At 38.1% G+C, this 18,628-nt stretch overlaps 1 protein-coding gene across 3 annotated transcripts in view; it reads right to left on the reverse strand.

Annotated features, from left to right (window-relative positions):
* LOC116330238 (zinc transporter ZIP11) overlaps window positions 1–18,628 on the reverse strand; it is a 173,279-nt gene that overhangs the window by 66,718 nt on the left and 87,933 nt on the right. For 2 of the 3 annotated variants that reach the window (XM_039616740.1, XM_039616741.1), the window contains one exon: window positions 4,076–4,217. In XM_039616740.1, the coding sequence (XP_039472674.1) occupies window positions 4,076–4,217 (142 nt within the window). The remainder of the gene's footprint in view (window positions 1–4,075; window positions 4,218–18,628) is intronic. The other variant, XM_031752491.2, reaches the window with a different exon arrangement.

Below are 18,628 nucleotides of genomic sequence, written 5' to 3' on the forward strand. Positions count from 1 at the left end.
CCATTAAACAGGAGTAGCTACACTGTCTCCTGGTTTTTCTTAATGAATTTAACTTGTTGTGGGGTGAGACAACAGAATGATATTCACAGGTGGGCAGACTTGAGCAAATGAGCTACTGGAGCCTATAACAGGAGGTTTGCCCATAGGAAGCAACGATAAGAGTTATTGAAATAATCGTAGACTAATCGACTAATCGCAGAAAAATTGGCAGTTTAGTCGAAAACCAAAATCTTTAGCTGCAGCCCTGATGCCTCCATCAAACCTGTTGACACTGATTCTCAGTCTAGTTCTTGTGTAATGTAACCTACGTCTACCTTTCCTCCCTGTCATTCTTCCTTAAAAATAGCTTCTTGACAGCCATCCTTCCACTGAGTAAGACCGTTTCTGATGATGTTTCAGTAGACAGCAGATGGATCAACAGAAGGGCCTGATGCATCTCTCAGGTCCTGTTTCAGGTCTCTGCTTTTCATATACAGTTCACCCTCTGTAGTTTTTTAGGCATGAGATTTTTTATTTTGTCCTCTACCACTTCTTCAATATTTTAAGTACACAGTGGACGGCATGCTGAGATATGCCAAGTTTTAGCTAATAGCTCTTCAAGAATACCTTGTTGGTGTAAAAGAAATATTTTATGCCTGTCAAACTGTGTTATAATTGGTATTTTTGTAGATTCCATTAAAGAATATATTTATTTAATTGCAAATAGAATGGCAGTAACAAACTCCTAAAGATATCATTTAAACCTGATTGAGTAAGATGCCTGTTTTCAATGTTTGAATAATTCATAGGTCAGTGTTTAAAAAATCCTTCGGAAATGTTCAACAATTCATGGAAAATTTGTGGGAAAAAGGGCAGTCACCGTCAAAAGAAAACTTTGCAAGACATTCAGAAAGCCTGCTGCTCACTAACACAAGTCTGTGTCCTTGGAAGCAAAATACGAAGAAATTGTAATTCTCTACTGCAGACTAGCTATGTTGCATCCTGAATAGCACGTCAAGCCTGCAGTGACTTAGAGCACTTTTGATCCCTAAGGGGGCTGGTCTTATGCTCCTTTCTGTTTACTGGATTGGCTGACTGACTTCAGTGCCCTCAGGCAAGCCATGAGCGAAACTAACTGATCCATAAGCCATACAGAAGGTAGCTTGAAATATATATTTATTATTTGGTGGACTTGGCGACTAAAGCAGGGATTCACTGTCAGTTTTGAGTGTTTTATAACTTTTGTCACTTTTTGTCTCTTAACACGTTTAGCACCCATTTTGGTCCTGTCCTTACAACAGTGAAAACTAAACATGTTTTACACTGTATACAAATGCCTTTAGCATTTCTATCTTTAAAAAACCCATCAACTGAATAACACGGAGGTCACTGTGACAATAACGGAAATAAAGAGGAGTGAGTGAGTCAGAAAGTGACTCACAGGAGCATACACAAACACGAATGAATTCAAAAAATAACTCAGTCTTCCAAGCACTTTGCAATCAATCAGCAACATCCAGGTTGTAGTCAAAGTGTTCCTGGTAGCATGAACAAACTTCCCAAAGTTTTATGTCAGCAGGGAAGACAGTGTGGTAATGAATAAGAATACAGGCTGCACTGTTTAATTTTCAAAGACCAGCCAATGCTAATGGTGACCCACTGAGGTGGCACTTGTTTTTGTAGTACCTATAGTTCTGGTGCAGTCACAGGTCAAAATATGTGCTCTAAAAAGCGTATGCTGCTTTGTATTTTACAAGACTATAGCACTAAAGCAAGCACATGCAGGTTACTGCCACAACTTAATATTCCATAAAAACTGTCTCAGAGTTTGAAATAATGTTTTTTTGTTTAATCAACGCCTTTTGGCACTGCCATTTTTGTTGTCTTGTTAATTAGTCCGCTAGATTTGCTGGCATGCAATTAAAATGAGGTGCTAAGTTTGTGCTACCCTAAGAAAATCCCAGATTTTTGTTTTCTTTTCAGATTCAACCCTTATTAGATGAGTGTCAGAGAGGGGCTGGAAAAAGAAGAACCCAGCTTTAAATAATCATCCTATCCTGGGTAATTTAAAATTGGCACCAGACCTCCCTCATTAGAAACATATTTTTTATCTTTATCTGACAAGTTGTTGAATTCTTATGTTAATGTAACTTTGCCTATTTTAGAATTTCTTTTTCAATCTTATAAATAAATAAATAAAAACGTTACATATTAATGAGTCAGGCCCTTTGGGTTACATTGTATTGCATGGAAGGAAGGTATTTTTCTGTTTCCTGTACTCATACTCAGGATACCTAGACGTTTTGGTCCAGTTCAATCAAACTCTGCTGTGTTTTCCCTTTTGATTTGGGTTGTTTGAGCTGGCAAAAAAGCTGTCAATCAAAATCTGACTAAATAACTCAAGCAGAGAGACCCTGCTTTTCAGGCTGTCTCTATGCTGGTTTGACTGTATGCTGAAAACAAACATTATTTTTTTAAGGGTACAAGTAATTCAGGATTTAGAAAAAAACCCCAAAAACCTTTGTAGAAGAAGTGATCTATGATAAATGACAGGAGGTTTTGCACTCAATACCTCTTAAAAAGTCAATGAAATGCAGCATCAACACTTTGGGTATAATTAGGATTTTTTAAAAGTCCTTGTTTTCTTCCTTCCTGTGCCTGACCATTACTTTCCATGAGTTACAGTCTTGACAAATAGTGCTGATGAAGATTTATTTCTTAATTGGGTTCATTGTGACACCAAAGAAAACTAACTACACAAGGCTTATAATTAGCAGCATGACTCTCTATTGCACATAAGAATTTCATTTTCACCATTTGCTCTGGTAGTCTGGTTCGAAATCAACAATGTGTATGATTCAGCCAGAGCCCCTGCTGTGCTTAGAATTCATAAGAACGCAGACCGACAGTTAACAGCTTTTCCGTGCAGGAATAAACAGAACATAACACGTGAATGAAAAGCTAATTTATCGAAACTATTACCATTACCAAAAACAGTACCAATGCAGTTTCCCTGAAGGCAAGACGCATGTTTAGCGTGCCACAAACGCAACAAACCAGCTGCTCTGAGCACAGTCGGCACAGCATAAACAAGCAATGTGAGTACTGTTGTATTATCCTAGTAAGAACTCAATAGGTAAGTACATGTAACAAATGTTATACAAAGCCAGTATATCTAAATACACAGACGTTCACATTAATCGCCTACATTGAGAATCCAGCCAGAACCAGGGTGCCTCCACCAGACGACCTATGCAATCATCTTTAAATTGAAAGCGATTCACCAGAGGTTGAGGCTGTTGTGCGTTCACCTCTGGATGACCAGGTGTTTGCTCTAACCTAACAGCAAAAAAGTGTGACTAAACCATATCAGAGAGTCTATTTTCCTTCCAAGTAAGGCCAGCATTTATGTTTGGTATTTTATGTTATGTTTTTGCTGCATTTATTTGCTCATTAATTTTCTACCTTTGTTAGGTAGTTGTATATGTGGGGTGTCACTGCTCAGTTGCTATAATATTACTTTGATATGTTAGAACATGTTTCTTACTCATGTTTTCTGCAAAACAGTACAAAATTAGACTTGTTTCTGTCTTGCACATTGGAAATTATAATTAATGTTAATTACAGCACACCCTACCCATTATAAACCGATTCAGACAAGTGTGACAATTTACAATTAGCATGTAGGACATTACGTTATAAGGGAATAGCATTCGGAAAGATGATTGCTTAAAGGAAGGTTTAGTGTTGCAGCCAAGGATAATTTCCCAAGAGCTGTCAAGATGAAAACACCATTCAAAGTCACAAGAGCACCCAGTGAGGATTACAGGTGGTGAGATAAGGCAGGTAGAAAAAGAGAAACAGAAAAAACAGGACAGCAAAAAGATAGCCATCATAGAAGCGCCAGGTGAGGTTTCAGACAGCCAACCAAATGCAATTCTTTTTCCTCTCTCTCAATTTTGCTTTCTAATGCCTGAACCTCTTTTGCAACTGCAACAAAATCATGCATTTGAAAAAAAAGAGACTACAAAGGTTGCAGCTACAAAGAACTGCAGCCCAAAAAACAGCTGATGTGGGTATATGAAGGGAGGCTTGCCTGAGAGAGGTCCAGCTCTACCTATGCTGATGGTCATATCATCAGAGTCCAGGAACTGGAACGGGGGATCCTCTGCTTTTTCTTTGTGCCACTTGGAGTCAGAGGGCAGAGCCAAGGCACTGTGGGGGTCCGTACCAACACCCTGAAGATGACAGAAAAAGACAGAGACTTAGGTTGTTTTGGTTTTAGCTTTGGTTATTGATTAGCCTAGAGCTGTGAATGTCTGTATATATTTGAGTTTAGAATGTTTTGCAAAGTTGAGAAATAGAATGAATTATGCAGAAATGCAGTGCATATTAAGTGACTCCATGTTCAGTGAGCTGTAGATGAACTTTCTTAGCATCACCAAAACATTTTCATTAGTATTTCTGATTTCAGTGAGGTATTAGAGATGCATGTTTTCTAAATATATTTGCCATACCTGATTAAAACTGATTTGTATATAAAATCGCAGGACCATCTTTTAGGGCATTGTCACTTAAAATGCTTGTTAGCACTCTGTCTAGTGCATCGCTTCACATTGTTGACAAAGAGCTGACATGTTTTTCTACTCTGATTAAAGTCCAGTGAATGCTGTGTCTGAAAATGATATAGAAAATGTCACACTGTTGTTGGAAAGGGAAGCAATTCCAATTAAACCACTGTTCAAGCTCAAAATTAGCATACATCTCAGCTTTGGTTGGAGACAAGTGAATAAAAGGGTAGTTAAACTTTAGATTACATAGACCCTGAAGGGAATACGGATAGAAATAGAAATGCTTCAAGTGCAAAGTGAAGGGCTTAACTTAAAATAACTTATTCAACAAAATAGCAGCAGTGATGAACTTTGTAGTCTGCATGTTTTTAAAACAAATCTGGCTTGTGTCACGATTTGTTGAATAGAGAAGTTAAGACCCAAGTGCAGGACGGAGGAGGCAGACCAAATTAACAAAAGACGAGCTGTTTATTTAGGCTAATCCATAAAAGCTCAAAACAGAATCCATGCCATGAAGCACAATATCTAAGAGACCTCAGGAGAACGTGGAGGAAAATCACAGTGGGCAGGATAACAGACACTGCAACAACAACTGAGGAAAAGACGGGACTATTTATACACGCAAGGTGATTAGGGAAATGGAGACAGCTAAGGCAAACTACACACAGGTTTAGACAAGACAATCAGCTGCAGGAGGAACTAAAACAGCACAAAACACAGGAGACGACTAACAGAGTAAAACAAGAACAACAAGAGAAGCACTAAAGGGGCTGATAAACTCCATAAATACTAAGTTATGTCCAAAATGTGGGAACACATATAATAAAAATAATATTTTTAGAAAACTATCGTTCTGGGGTAACAGAAAAAGTAGGGGCACTTAAAAATAACACAACAAAACTCACACAAAGCAGGCAGAAACACTTCATGAATAGCTTCATATACTTTGGTGTTTGTGTTTTATTCCTGCTTTCTTTCCTTGTTTTTTTCTGTTTTTATCTCAGAAAACTGTAAAGTAATAGTGTAAAAGTAGCTGGATGTTGAAAATCCTCTACTAACAACAAGCAATTTCCTGCACCCGCTCACCAACTGGTCAGGGAACACACATTTTTCCTTAGCGACCCGTGGTTCCCAGGCAGTCACCGACTGGTCTCTAGACCAATGTGACTGAGGCCTTAGTCTACACTGTTCACACAATATAGTCTACGTGATAGACAATTCTTCAAAATGACCACAACTCTTGAAAAAGTTATTAATAGTAAACCTGTAAGTAGCACAAGTTAGAATACACTAAGCTAGTCATTATTCTGTCCAAAATTACAGCAGTACTGGAAATCAGTCACGTAAACTTTATCTAAGTTTGTTGGAGTAAATATACCTGTGGAAGCAAAAATGTGTGTGTTGGGTTTATATCCAAAGAACTGTGACTTTAGCTCCAGACAGCTAAAATTAATTGACTTTGGACTCCTGCAAGCTAGGCGGTTAATATCTTTGTATTGGAAGAAAATGGATGTACCCTCAAGTCATATGTGGGTGAAAGAGCTGGCATCATGTATTGTATTGGAACGACTTACTCATATTGTCAGAGGAAAGAGAGTAGATTTTGAAGAAATATGGTTACCTCTAACTGAGTTTCTGAGACATTATGAAGGGAATTAATTTAGAAAATGATAAACTTGGTGCTGAGTTTTTTTGTGGTTTTTTGTTTTGTTTTATTGTTCGTTCGCGTCTTGCTTTGTTTGTTTTACCCATGCTGTGCATTGGTTTTGTTTTATTTTATTTTATTTTATTTTTTATTATTAGTTTATTTTTTTATTTATATTTGTTTATTTTGGGGACTATGTTCTTTAATATAAATCTTATGTTAACTGTACCATTATTCTTTACTTGTTCTGTAATATAAAACTCAATAAACATACTGTAAAAAAAAAAAAAAGCTAGTTTGTGCAAGACAACGAAGTTAATTCTTCTTCTCTGTTACTGAATATTGGTGACTTAGTCCAGTCCTTATGCATCTGTGAGTGATGAATAGTCCAACCAATGTCATTATCTATCCAATTATCTTATTTTAGACATTTCCATTCTTCAGTGCTGCAGTGTCAGTGAAAGCAGTAGGGGAGGGTTAGGAGGAGACAGGTGTCATTGACAAGTAACTGGATTTTATTTCAGTGCTAAAATTTGTATACCAAGGAGATCAGAAGTTCTATATCCATATTATGCTTTCCACAATGCACAAGTTAAAATTAATAACAGACGAGCGCTTTACAGCTGAATACATTTCACGTTCAGACAGACTCATCTGTCAGAGGGGAGACAGCTGACTGCAATTAACCCAAACACCTCTGCTTTCACTGTCAGAGTAAATGTGTTCAGCTCCATTGTGCTACCAAAGAAATGGCACCAGCACTGAGAGCATAACACATGAAACCGGTAGCCTTGTTTGTCTATATGCAGTACAGAACGTTAGATTTTCACTCACTTTCTTATTGCATGAAGGAAAGAAATTTTGTAGTAATGCTCTTTATTGCTAACTACTTACTAGAACTCCAAATACTCTTTTGTGACAAAGTAACAAAACAAGAAGGATGGGAATGAACGTGTTCTTAACAACTATTCAACACGTCACCCAGTCCTACATGCTATGCATCATGCTGTTTTCTGTGGAATAATGGCTTGATGCATGCTCAGTAATCTGGGTAAGTAACACCCCAGAAAGGTAATTCAGCTCATGTAGATGCAAAGTTTTCAGTGGGAGAAATGTTTCATCGCTCATCCAAATGTTCTTGAGTTCTTCAGTCTCACCTGACCGCAGGTTTCCCCACTTTAAAAACTCTACAGTTGCATAACAATCAAAACCAGCACCATTGTACAATAATGAGACACAAGATCATTGATGATTGCTGATATGCAAATTCTCTCAACCATTAATCAATGGCCATGAGTACTATTCATGTACTATTCATAGAGTCTGGGGAATGGCAGCAATCACGTACTGTAAGATAGTGAAAGATGTACCCTTGGGGTCCCTGTTCAGTTCAGAGATGGCCGTTTCCATTTTACCCAAATGGCCTCCCTTCACTCTCTGCTCGAATCATCCTTCCTGCTAAGTATGTGCATATACTCATTGTTGAAGAGTGGCCACTGGACTGTAGCTGTAAATAGAAGACAGTGTCCTGGTGTGATCAGGCAGCTCTTCTGTGCTGTGCCATTTAGCCAGAGGGAGAAGCAGTTACTTCCGTCTATTTCTTTGTCACAAGGGGTCAGTAGCTCAGAGTTTTACTGCAGATGCCTTTCAAAATTTGCATCTCCAACTAGAATTGAACCAGCAACATTTAGCTTGCCAAGTGAGTGTGTTAACTAATGCATAGGAAACACACAGGAAAAAACAATACACTATATACATTACTCTGGCCAGGGGCCCCGATCCTTGGGGAGTACTAGTTTTAACACTTGTTTTCACTTGAGCTCTTTGTGTGTTATATCTTTGTTCTTCTTCAAAACTGATTCAGGGACCAAAATTGCACATGCAAGAGTGTTCCACACACCGTGTGTACCATGCAAACTGCCTCCATCTGACAACAGAGCTCACTGCAGGCAGACAGGCCATCAGACTACCAATGCCATGAACCATAGATTCCACTTTAGACACTGTCTGTGCTTCTCTCCTGGATCACCTGGAGCATTCTTTAAGCATCTTCCCTGTTTTGACAAATTCCCAGTTGTAAAAAACACATTTCATCTGGGCCTCTTTGATCCAGTGTTCTGCTTCCCTGGACACTGTGTCCGTGGGGGTGGTGTTTGCTCGGAGTTGCAGCATCCTGATGACATCTAAATTTATGCTCCAGTGGAGGATGTGAATCACACCCTAAATACTGATCCCTGTGTGTTAGTTTATGGTATGCGTCAACTTTCAAGTGTCCCCATTACTGCTGATAACTTCAGAGTTTAATATCACCAGCCTTTTGGGAAAACCTTCAGTTAGCGGAGACTGAAGAAGCCACTTGGATGAGTTATGAAATGTTTTTCCCACTGAAAACACTCGTGTCCACATGAACCGACACAACTTTATGGGAAAGCGGGATAATGATGATGCAGAGATGTTTTACACAGCCAGAGTAGCATAACGGCAAAATGACAGTCATCAGTCATCTTAATCAGCTTCATTACCTTCACAGTTAGTCTGTTGCCATACTTAGGAATAAGACAGGCATAAGAAACTTAATTAACAATCATCCAGGACTACACTCCGAAGGATAAATAATCATAAATTACCTTTTTGTAATCTTTGCTGGCTTTTTTGAAGAAAAAATGCTTCAAAACTGTGTCTGAGTCTCTTTCAGAAGAAAAGCAACATAATGCTGTTAAAAGAAACTTAACTCAACATAAAAAGATGAAACTTTAACAGCCAACTTAGTAACAGTACAAAATAAATAAACCGGGTTCCATGTCAGGCACTATCCAAAGCCAAAAATAACATTATGAAAACCGAACACTGAATCAGCACCACAGACAGATGGAGGCTTAATTAAGTAGTTTTAAAAAATGGCCACTTTGCTGTAAACAGAGTCCATATATTCATTAGCCAACCATTAGATGAGTAATGTCCAAAAAAGACAGCTACTCCTTCCCTGTTTTCAAGCAAAAGTGAACAGAAAAATTACCGGTGCTGACTACCACAGATAACTTATGTAGACACCATGAAGTACATCACCTATGTTATCTACATGTTAGTACTTGAACCACCAGTAAAATGTCATACAAATATTTTTAAGATAAATTTGAAACTTTAATGTGGGAATTTTCAATCAGTCTTAATATTATTTTCAAATTCAGAACATTCCAGTATGTGTGTGTCTATTGTTCCCTATAAAGCTACAGAGAGTCTGACTACAAAGCTCCTGTCACTGGTGTGTGTTAAAGTAAGCTCCACTGGTAGAATAAATCCATATATGAATCCTCTTCAATCCCAGAAGAAAGCACATCAAAACCAGCATGCACTGCTTACAAAAAGTATTCACTTCCTGTTGAAAGCTTCATGTTATATTCATACAACCAGAACCCGGTTTGCATCCAAAAACTGCTCCAGCACTGCTAATTCTCCAAATGGGTGGCACAAAAATGTAAGTAGAAGATAAGCAAGAACTAGATGAGAATGAAATTATGGAGTTAAAGCAAAGTGAATCACATGATGTAATCCACAGCATCAATTTTGCATTGATTGAGGAAAAAATGTTTTTATCACTGTAAATTATAGAAATTATGTACAATGTAAAATAAAATAATAACATGCACTAATGCCTTTTCTGCTAATTGTAGATGGAAAACAAAAATGGACTCCCCGTCATGTCCCTTAAGGTTTAGACACTGGTTTCCCACAGTTTTGAGCAAGCAACACCTTCATGTCACCCAGTGGGAGGCAACCTGTCTCCAAACAGTTGTCTCCTGGATCAGACTGACTGCAGTCAGACAGATTAGCAAAGAGTTGCTAATAATTGCGGTCTAATTTTAAAATAAAGACAAAATGACAAAATATTAAGCCAGTCTGTGTCTCTTTGCCAAAGGGCACTCAACTTAGCTGGTTGCCAGTTGGTTGTATTCTGGTTATATTCTTACATAAACGCAAGATTGCCATGCACCTATTTCCCAGTTAAATTGCCTCATGCAGCAACTACATTATTTGTGGAGCGATTTTTGAACTTTTTTTTCAAATGTCTGATGTTCTTGCTGAAATCTTAATGTAAGAGTGAATTTCTGTTTAATGTAGAAAGCAAAAGATTTGCAATAGATGGCAATAGATAGCAGCCTGACTCCATCTTATTGCCATTTACATCACTGTCTTGACGCACCAAAGTCACTTTGAAGACAGCAGCTGATTGCGAGTGTGCACAGACCTGGTCCTCGCATTCAAAGCAACCATCTCAAAGGCAACAAGACTGCAAGTTCACTGCACATTTTCAAAGCGGTTTTGATTGTCTGTGGTCTCCAACCACTGCTTTCCTAGTGTGACTGTAGCACTAGATGGTTTATTTCAAATCCAATGCATTTAAAACACAGGATGCGTGATACAACTGGCCTCACTCGGTAATATGTGCATCACAAAGTTCTTACCCACCACAAAAAATAACCCAGCAAGCTAAATTACAGTAATTTACCACCATTTTTTGTGTTAAAGCAATTTGTCACACACTCTTTTTAGATTTGCCTTGAGGTGGCATGGAAAATGCAGCCATGGTGGAGGAGAGTCGCCTGCCCGGCTACAGGAAAAAAAAAAGAAAAAGAAAGTCTGATTAAAAAAATGAAACGCATTGTGTCTGAATTTCCTAAATGTTTCTTCGAGATTGATGATGTTTTTTAGGAAGGAAAAAAAAGAGAAACTAAAGCATGGCTGAAATAATGGAGTTGCTGAATGTAGTTTCCACTGAGACACTCAGTGTGCCACAGGTACAAAGAGAAAAGGCTTGACACTGAAGGTGACGTGAAAATAAACACTAACAGGCCACAAGAAAAAGCTGAGAACAGGTGGAGGACAAGGAGCAGCCGATCTGTCAGTCTGAGATGAGAATCTCAGTGCCAGGAAATTAGACTCTAAGTGCAGCAATGGAAACCATTTTTAGTGAATAATTCGAAAGAATAATGCCAATAACCATATGTTTTTAAAGGAATTAAAGTGTGCTCCTTTTCAGTTAATAGTGTGCGTTCTTTACATGTATTTATTGTTCCTCTCATGTTCATTTCATTCAAATTCTGAGCAATTTTAGCTTGCTATTAGTTTCTAAGACAGCCAGGCTTTCATCATTTTTTTGAGAAGCTGTGTCGAAGGCACTTCTAAAATGTGTTTAAAATGCAGGGTTATCAAATTAAATAAATATATATACAGCCAGTACTTACACTAGTAGCTGAAGTAGTACTTTGTAAGGAATTTTGTAAAGTGCCTGCTTCAACAACACTGAAGTATTTAAACAGTTACCATAAATATTACGCCCACACATGTTAGTAATGTTAGCTGTTTACTGGCAGTTATTTGAGAGCCAGATTATCCATTCGCTAAGCTATCACTTAAGTTAGCATCTAGTAACTATGGCTAATAATAAAACCATAATGTTAATTCCTGCTTGTCTGTAACAATTATAAACAGTATTAATATGTTAATAAGTTGTTTTTTCCTAAAGAGTGTCACGTTTCTCTTATAGTCCTAGTTTTAAAATAGAAGCCCCAGAAGTACAGCACCAACTCATGTAAGTTATATTTAAATATATGTCACATATATACCTTATTTACAGTTATGCTACTATGTTTATTGCATTACTTCAGGCAAGTTAAAACAGTGCTGTCACTGATGTAGCAAGTACAGTGTAAAATAAAATAATAACGTGCACTAATGCCTTTTCTGCTAATTGTAGATGGAAAACAAAAATGGTATTTTTGTATATATTTTTCTGATCTTTATTTACAAAAACGTAACTCTTACTGTTTTTTATTTTAAATGACATTAGTATTGAGTATGATTAGTATTATTGGTATTACATACAAGTGTTTTCCTGGGTTTGAAACTGCAGTATTGTGACAAATCAGGTAAGAAAATACTGATGAATCACAGTTTTGTGCGTGACATGTTTTTACACATGGTTTATGCAAATATTTGTTCATGTCCTTACCTACACCACTCAACAGAACAAAAGATGTTTTACCATTATCATAAAGCATAAGGCAAAATAAACTTTAAATTTACAGAATTTGAAGTCAAAATTTTTTATGGACAAATGTTTTTTTTAAGTATTTTGTTTGTTTTCTCATTCATTATTCAACATCTGTAAGAACTGGAAAATTTAATCACAGGTACTGTGCAAATAACAACTTTTGTGCTTGCTAATTAATTAATTATTTTATTCTTTAAACGGGTGTGAGAAATCAATGTGGAAACCAAACACGGTGTTATGGAAACTTATCTCTGAGCTGCAAATTCAATTCAATCTGTCTTTTTCATTCTTGCTCTCTGTTTATTATGTATCCCAGCAGCAATAAAATAAGGATACAGCCTACGGTGGGAGAGGCAGGAAGTTTGGTCAGGAAAAACAAAATAAAAAAATAAACTAATGAGTGAGTTGGGGCATGACATTTGGGGATGTAGTGTCACTGTTTGGCTGAAAACACTGACTGCAGCCTGACAGCCAGGCACAAACAGCTGCTGTTAGTGTGTACCCATCAGTCCATAGATTTTTGTGAAATAACAAGCAATCAATATGAATCCTACAATATGCCTGGAAAATCATTGGTAATATGCATTAGGGGCATTAGTACATATTGTATAACCCAAAACAGGCAATTAAATATTTCCAGAATAAAATATAACATTAAAAATTATAGTCCAATAATAACGTAATAATTTAAGCTTATATTCCAATTACGTGATTGTTCTTTCCGTGTTTTTTCACATTTACAGGGCGTCTTTAAAAGGTAACTGTCACCTCGGACTTTGTGCTGGAATGAGTGCGAACGTGTGAAATCGGTTCAAAGTGTGTGTCACACCACAGAGGAACTCACTCACCATCTCTGACGACGTTATTAACCCACAGTGGCCTTTGGTGACAGCCCATGATACAATCTCATCAGCAGGTGTGGGCTCACTATTAAAACACTTCCAGCAGCGGCAGCAGTCTGGCTCCGCTGATCGCTGAAAGTCACCCTCACTCTCTCTTCTTTTTCCTCTGTCTCTCTCTTTCTCTACTGTGTGAGCATGTTTGATGACACCACAGGCACGACACAGAGCCACATTACTATTTGTGGTTATTACTGCAACCACAATTTGTGGGAAAAAAAAATAATACAAATATAATACATGCAAGGAAAGGAGGAGGGACTGAAGCAATACAAGAATAGAGCAAAAAGGGAAATTTATCTTTGGTTTAGCATCTTCAAAGAATAAATGGCTTATTACGCTGCTGCTTGTGTTTACATTTTTAGATTATTTTCAATTTCCGGGATTTAATTGCTTTCTACATATTTCAGTTTCCAATTAAAACAAACCTGCAGAGACTTAAATCAAGCTCCAGATTCTCCAGCCTTATATGAGATTACTTTCTGACCAATCGCTTCCACAGACAATTGAACTCAGCTAAACTAAGGAAAAACAGAAATAAAGAAAGAAATCCATTTTCTTGCTTTCCTCATAGATCTTTCATCAAGCGCAAAAATCAAATTTAGGCAACTTGAGCCAACGACTGATTAAATGAGTGTCCGTTAGCAAGATTAGGTAAAAACTACAGAAGTGAATTTCCTTGAGATGTGGAGTGTGGGGAAAGAAAGAAACCATTAAAATCTCAGTTCTGGGCAACTTTCAATACAGGGCATGTTGGCAGAGGCAGCACTTTGTGAGTGACCTTCTGGCTTGTGTTTTCTGTGGTGTGACTGATGTTTAAGTGGATTCAAGGACAAGCACAAATGCAGACGGGGGAAAGTAAACTGTGCTTTCAAAGCTGAACATTTGCCAAGTGTTTTGATTCTTATTCTGGTTCAGTATACAGTTAGGTCCATAAATATGTGGACGGAGACAACTTTTTTTTCCAATTTTGGGGCTGTGTATTACCACAATGCATTTTAAATGAAGTGCAGACTTTCAGCTTCAGTGATCAAAAAGGTTGCAAAAGAATGTAACACAGCATTTTTAACACAATCGCTTCATTTCAAGGGCTCAAAAGTAACTGGACAAATGAAATGACTGAAAATAAAATGTTCATTTCTAAAACTTGTTTGAGAACCCTTTGCTGGCAGTAACAGCCTGGAGTCTCTTGAAGGCTGAAACTCATGGACATCGCCAGATTGTCGGTTTCCTCCTTTTCAATGCTCTGCCAGGCCTTTACTGCAGCAGCTTTCAGTTGCTGTTTGTTTGTGGGCCTTGTGAAAAATGAAATGCATGCTCAGCTGGGATAAGAAGAAGAATTGTCTACACCTGCCCACGAAATAGCCTTTGAGTCAACTGTCCAATTAGTTTTGGTCCCTTTGAGGGTAGCTCAGCTAAAGAGCTGAAACTCCTTCAGTTTGAATGTTGCTACCCTCAAATGAAAGCTGAGAGTCTGCACATTAGGACCATGTCCATTATATAACTATAATTGGAGTATGTTTCAGTTAACAGGTAAACTAACTGTTTTTATCTTCTTCTCTTACTATTTTCACTCTCTCTTTATTTACTAGTTGTAAAAGAATAAAATAATAACTAACCAAAAATTTTCATGTATTGTTTAAGCATTGACAAAGGCATCACCACGATGTTTAAACGTCTTTATTGATATTCAAGTCATTTCATTTCACTGATCTTGCTTCGTTTACCTCCCCAGTGCCAATGGAAATAGCTGAAAGTTGACTATCATTCTTTTGCTCCCATAACTTGCTTAGTTTTCTTTCACACCACACTGTACTTTTACAGTGTTTACTCTAAAATTTTAAAATGAACTTTCTCTTTAATTATGAATGTTTAGTCAACATGAATTTTATAAAAAAGAATGAAATGGTGCCATTATTGATGGCTGGATCCAAGCAGTCAATTATTTTATTAATGGTCTTTGCTGTTAGCAATAATTCTCAGCTCACTGCAAACAACCAGAGACCTTTTCTGTTACCACATCACACGCTTCGGACATGCTTCCCACTGGTAGCTGTGGAGGTTCGTGGGCTGAAAATGAATGTAGAAAAATCCAGACATTCCTCAACACCTGTCTCAGAAGGATTCTCCACATTTGCTGGCCAGACACCATCAGTACTGAACTGATGGGAAAGAACCTGTCAACTCTTAGTAGAGGAAGAAATCAGGAAGAGAGGATGGTGCTGGGTAGGTCACACTCTACGCAAACTGCCAACCAACATCACCAGGCAGGCTCTCAGGCGGAACCCCCAAGGCAAAAAGGCAAAAGAGAGGCCGCCCAAGAAACACCTGGCGACGAGACCTTGAGGCAGAAGCAAAAAAGATGGGCTACACCTGGACCCAACTCTAAAGAGTGGCCCAGGACAGACCTTTGGCGGCCCATACCCTGGGAGGAGTGATGGGCAGTAGTAGCAGTAGTTTTTTTTTACCTCACTTAAGGTTAGATTCAAGCCAAAGCTATAGGTGCAGACTTTGGGCTGTCTGGCACAAATATTCAGGTTTTTGAAGGTAAAACATTATGAAATGAAAAGACAGGGACGGATTAAAATGTACGCATATAACTGGACATTTAACATAATTTACTGTATCACTTGCCAGCTTGGCTCAGTCAATCTACCCACTCCTCACTGAGCTGAGAAGAGCCTGCTGATCCTCATGTACTGTAAAACTCTATATGCCTATATGAAAGTCCCCCAGCTATCTGATGTTTATATGATTCATTCTGTGTGAAAGCTGAAGCAACAGAGTTGTCTCAGAGGACTTGTCACACAGTTTGATGAGGGAGGCAGTCAAAGCAGCAACTGCCCTGTTTCCATCAAAAACACACCAGCAACCTGTCACATATTTACACACAGGAGCCCACTCACACCACAACCCTCTTGATGAATGTGGCCTAAAATACAGTATACACTCGTGCTATCTCCACTTCACACTGGGCTCGGTCTGTTTGATCACGGAGACCCAGTTTTCTCCAGCAGAACTAAACCTAGCTGGTGCTCACTCAAGGAGTCGTCAAAGAAAAATATTTTCTGCCATGGAAATTTCAATCATAGCAGTAGAAGAAGTCTCCTGAGCCTCATTCCATGCACAAGGATAACTGAGCAGAGGTTTGGGTTACTTTAGAGGGATTAAGATTTGTTGGCTGCTTACAGTAACAGAAGAGAATATCTTTAACTCAAGTTATGCTATCTTCACTACCCCACTCTCTCCTCTGGCCGTTCCTCCCAACACACCTGCTGGTATGAGCGAGAAGTCAAGGAAGCCCATTATGCAAAAAGGGAATGACAATCACTGAACTGAGGTGGTCTTAAAGTATATTTATCGCCATTTTACAAGGCTGTAATTGCACCCATTCCTCAACTCTCTGTGAATAATGCTCACGGCCATCAATCAATTTAATTCAATTCAACTCAATCTATAAAGTACCAAATCACAATAACAGTTGTCTCAATGCACCCCAACAATGAAACAACCTCCTATGAGCAAGCACTTTGGCCACAGTGGGACGGAAAAACTCCCTTTTAACAGGAAGAAACCTCACTTTGTTTATCATATCACTTTGAATAGTAGCAGCTCCCATTTCTTGAGAAACTAGAGGGTGAAATTCCTCCAATAATTTCTTAGTGAATATTACTACACCCAGTGTGACACAAGGGCTTCCACACATGTGTGCTATTGTTCCATTTTTAAACTTTAAAGGGTTAAATTATTTGGTTCATATGGAAATATTTTATGTATTCCTTCTATTCATTTCTATATTTTCTAAAATCCTGGAAAATCTCTGCTTGTTTTTTTTTTATTTTTACTAAATACAAATTTGTAATAAACAAAGATAGATGTGGTAATGTGCATTAGCCTTGAGCCACTTCTTATTTCTGTACATTTGGATTATTTTTAAAGTGGTCTTGAAGAATAGTTCTCCAGTCTTTTGAAGGTCTTTCAAGATTTTCTTTTGAAATTGTCTCTTTTGTTTTACACATTTTCAGTCCAGTACTTGTACCCGACCATTTTCAAAAGATTGCTTTGTTTTTGTTTGTTTATTTGTTGAAGCACTTAACACTGACCTTCAATCATTCAGTCATTAAGGCGCATAACAGGCACCACACGGTATGAAACAGTGTTGCGTCTACACATAAAAGACAACTTTGCAAAGAACTAATTTTAAGTCACGTCTTTTGGTACTTTGTTACTAGCAGCCTATGATAAAAACATTGTTTTTTTGTTGATTTTTTTAGATAAATCTACAAAAATGCCAAAGATAACACAGTTTGACAGGCATAAAATAGTTTTGCACCAACAAGATGATTCTCAAAGTGCTATTAGCTGAAAACTTCTTGGCATGCTGTGTGTCCTTAAAAAAAGAAAGAAAGGACAAGTGGAGGGCGAAAGAAAACGTAGAGGGCCTAAAAAACTATTTCCAGCAGATGAACAACTGAAAGTGATGTCCTTAAGAAACCGGAAAAAAGCAAAAGCCTGACACGTTACCTGAGAGATACATCTGACCCTTCTGTTCATCCAGTGGAAGACTCTCAGTGGAAGAGCGGCCGTCAAGAAGCCTTTCTTAAGGAACAGAAGCAGGAAAAAAAGGCTGAGGTATGCCGAATTACACAAGAAATAGACTGAAAATCAGTAGCAGCAGGTATTAATAAAACCCGTAAAACAGGGTAAAGGCTCTGGATCATTGGAAAACTATAATAAAGTATAATGAGATTTTGATCAAGATTTTTAAGCATGACAGTGACCCCAAACACACTTCCACTAAAAGCATACCTTGATTTACAAAAAAACAAAAAACACAAACACAAGGGAGCACTGCCCAGAGCTTGGACTTCAACCTCAAATAGTTTGGGATCATCTTTACAGAGACAGACATCCAGTATCCAAAGAACAGCTTTGAAATCTACTTCAAGAAGCCTGGAGAAAGCTTGACTCGAGGAATAACCTGCATCTAAGGGACAAAGGTCACTATATCGAGGATGCCAATGTTCACATTTTGGAAAGAGAAGACAAAGGGTTTGAAAGAGGAGTAAAAGAAGCTATCTATGTCCACTGTGAACGACCATCTTTGAACAGAGGGCGGGGCTTATGACACCAATTGTCTGCCATCTATAATCCAGTTTTGAGATCCCTTCCCAAACACCTTAACACCCACTCACATCCTGGGCCATCTGACCTCAGGAAATCACATGATAGGGTGGGGCCAGGTTTCACAATGGGGTTCACCCGAAACCTTGGCTGATTGTGAACCACACCCGTTTTCACACCTTGGCTTGCGTGATTAGGTGGAGGATTAATAGCTGGACACTCCCATAGGGCTTAAAATCTGGGACTCTGCACCAATTTCTCTTAGAACTGAAGAAGCTTCTCGAATGAGAGGTGAAACATCTTTAAGGAAACTTAAAGAAGTCCAGATACTTTTTTTTCCAAGCTCTTTAGACTACAA

The sequence above is a fragment of the Oreochromis aureus genome, linkage group 8, assembly GCF_013358895.1.
Source record: "Oreochromis aureus strain Israel breed Guangdong linkage group 8, ZZ_aureus, whole genome shotgun sequence".
Classification (NCBI taxonomy): Eukaryota; Metazoa; Chordata; class Actinopteri; order Cichliformes; family Cichlidae; genus Oreochromis; species Oreochromis aureus.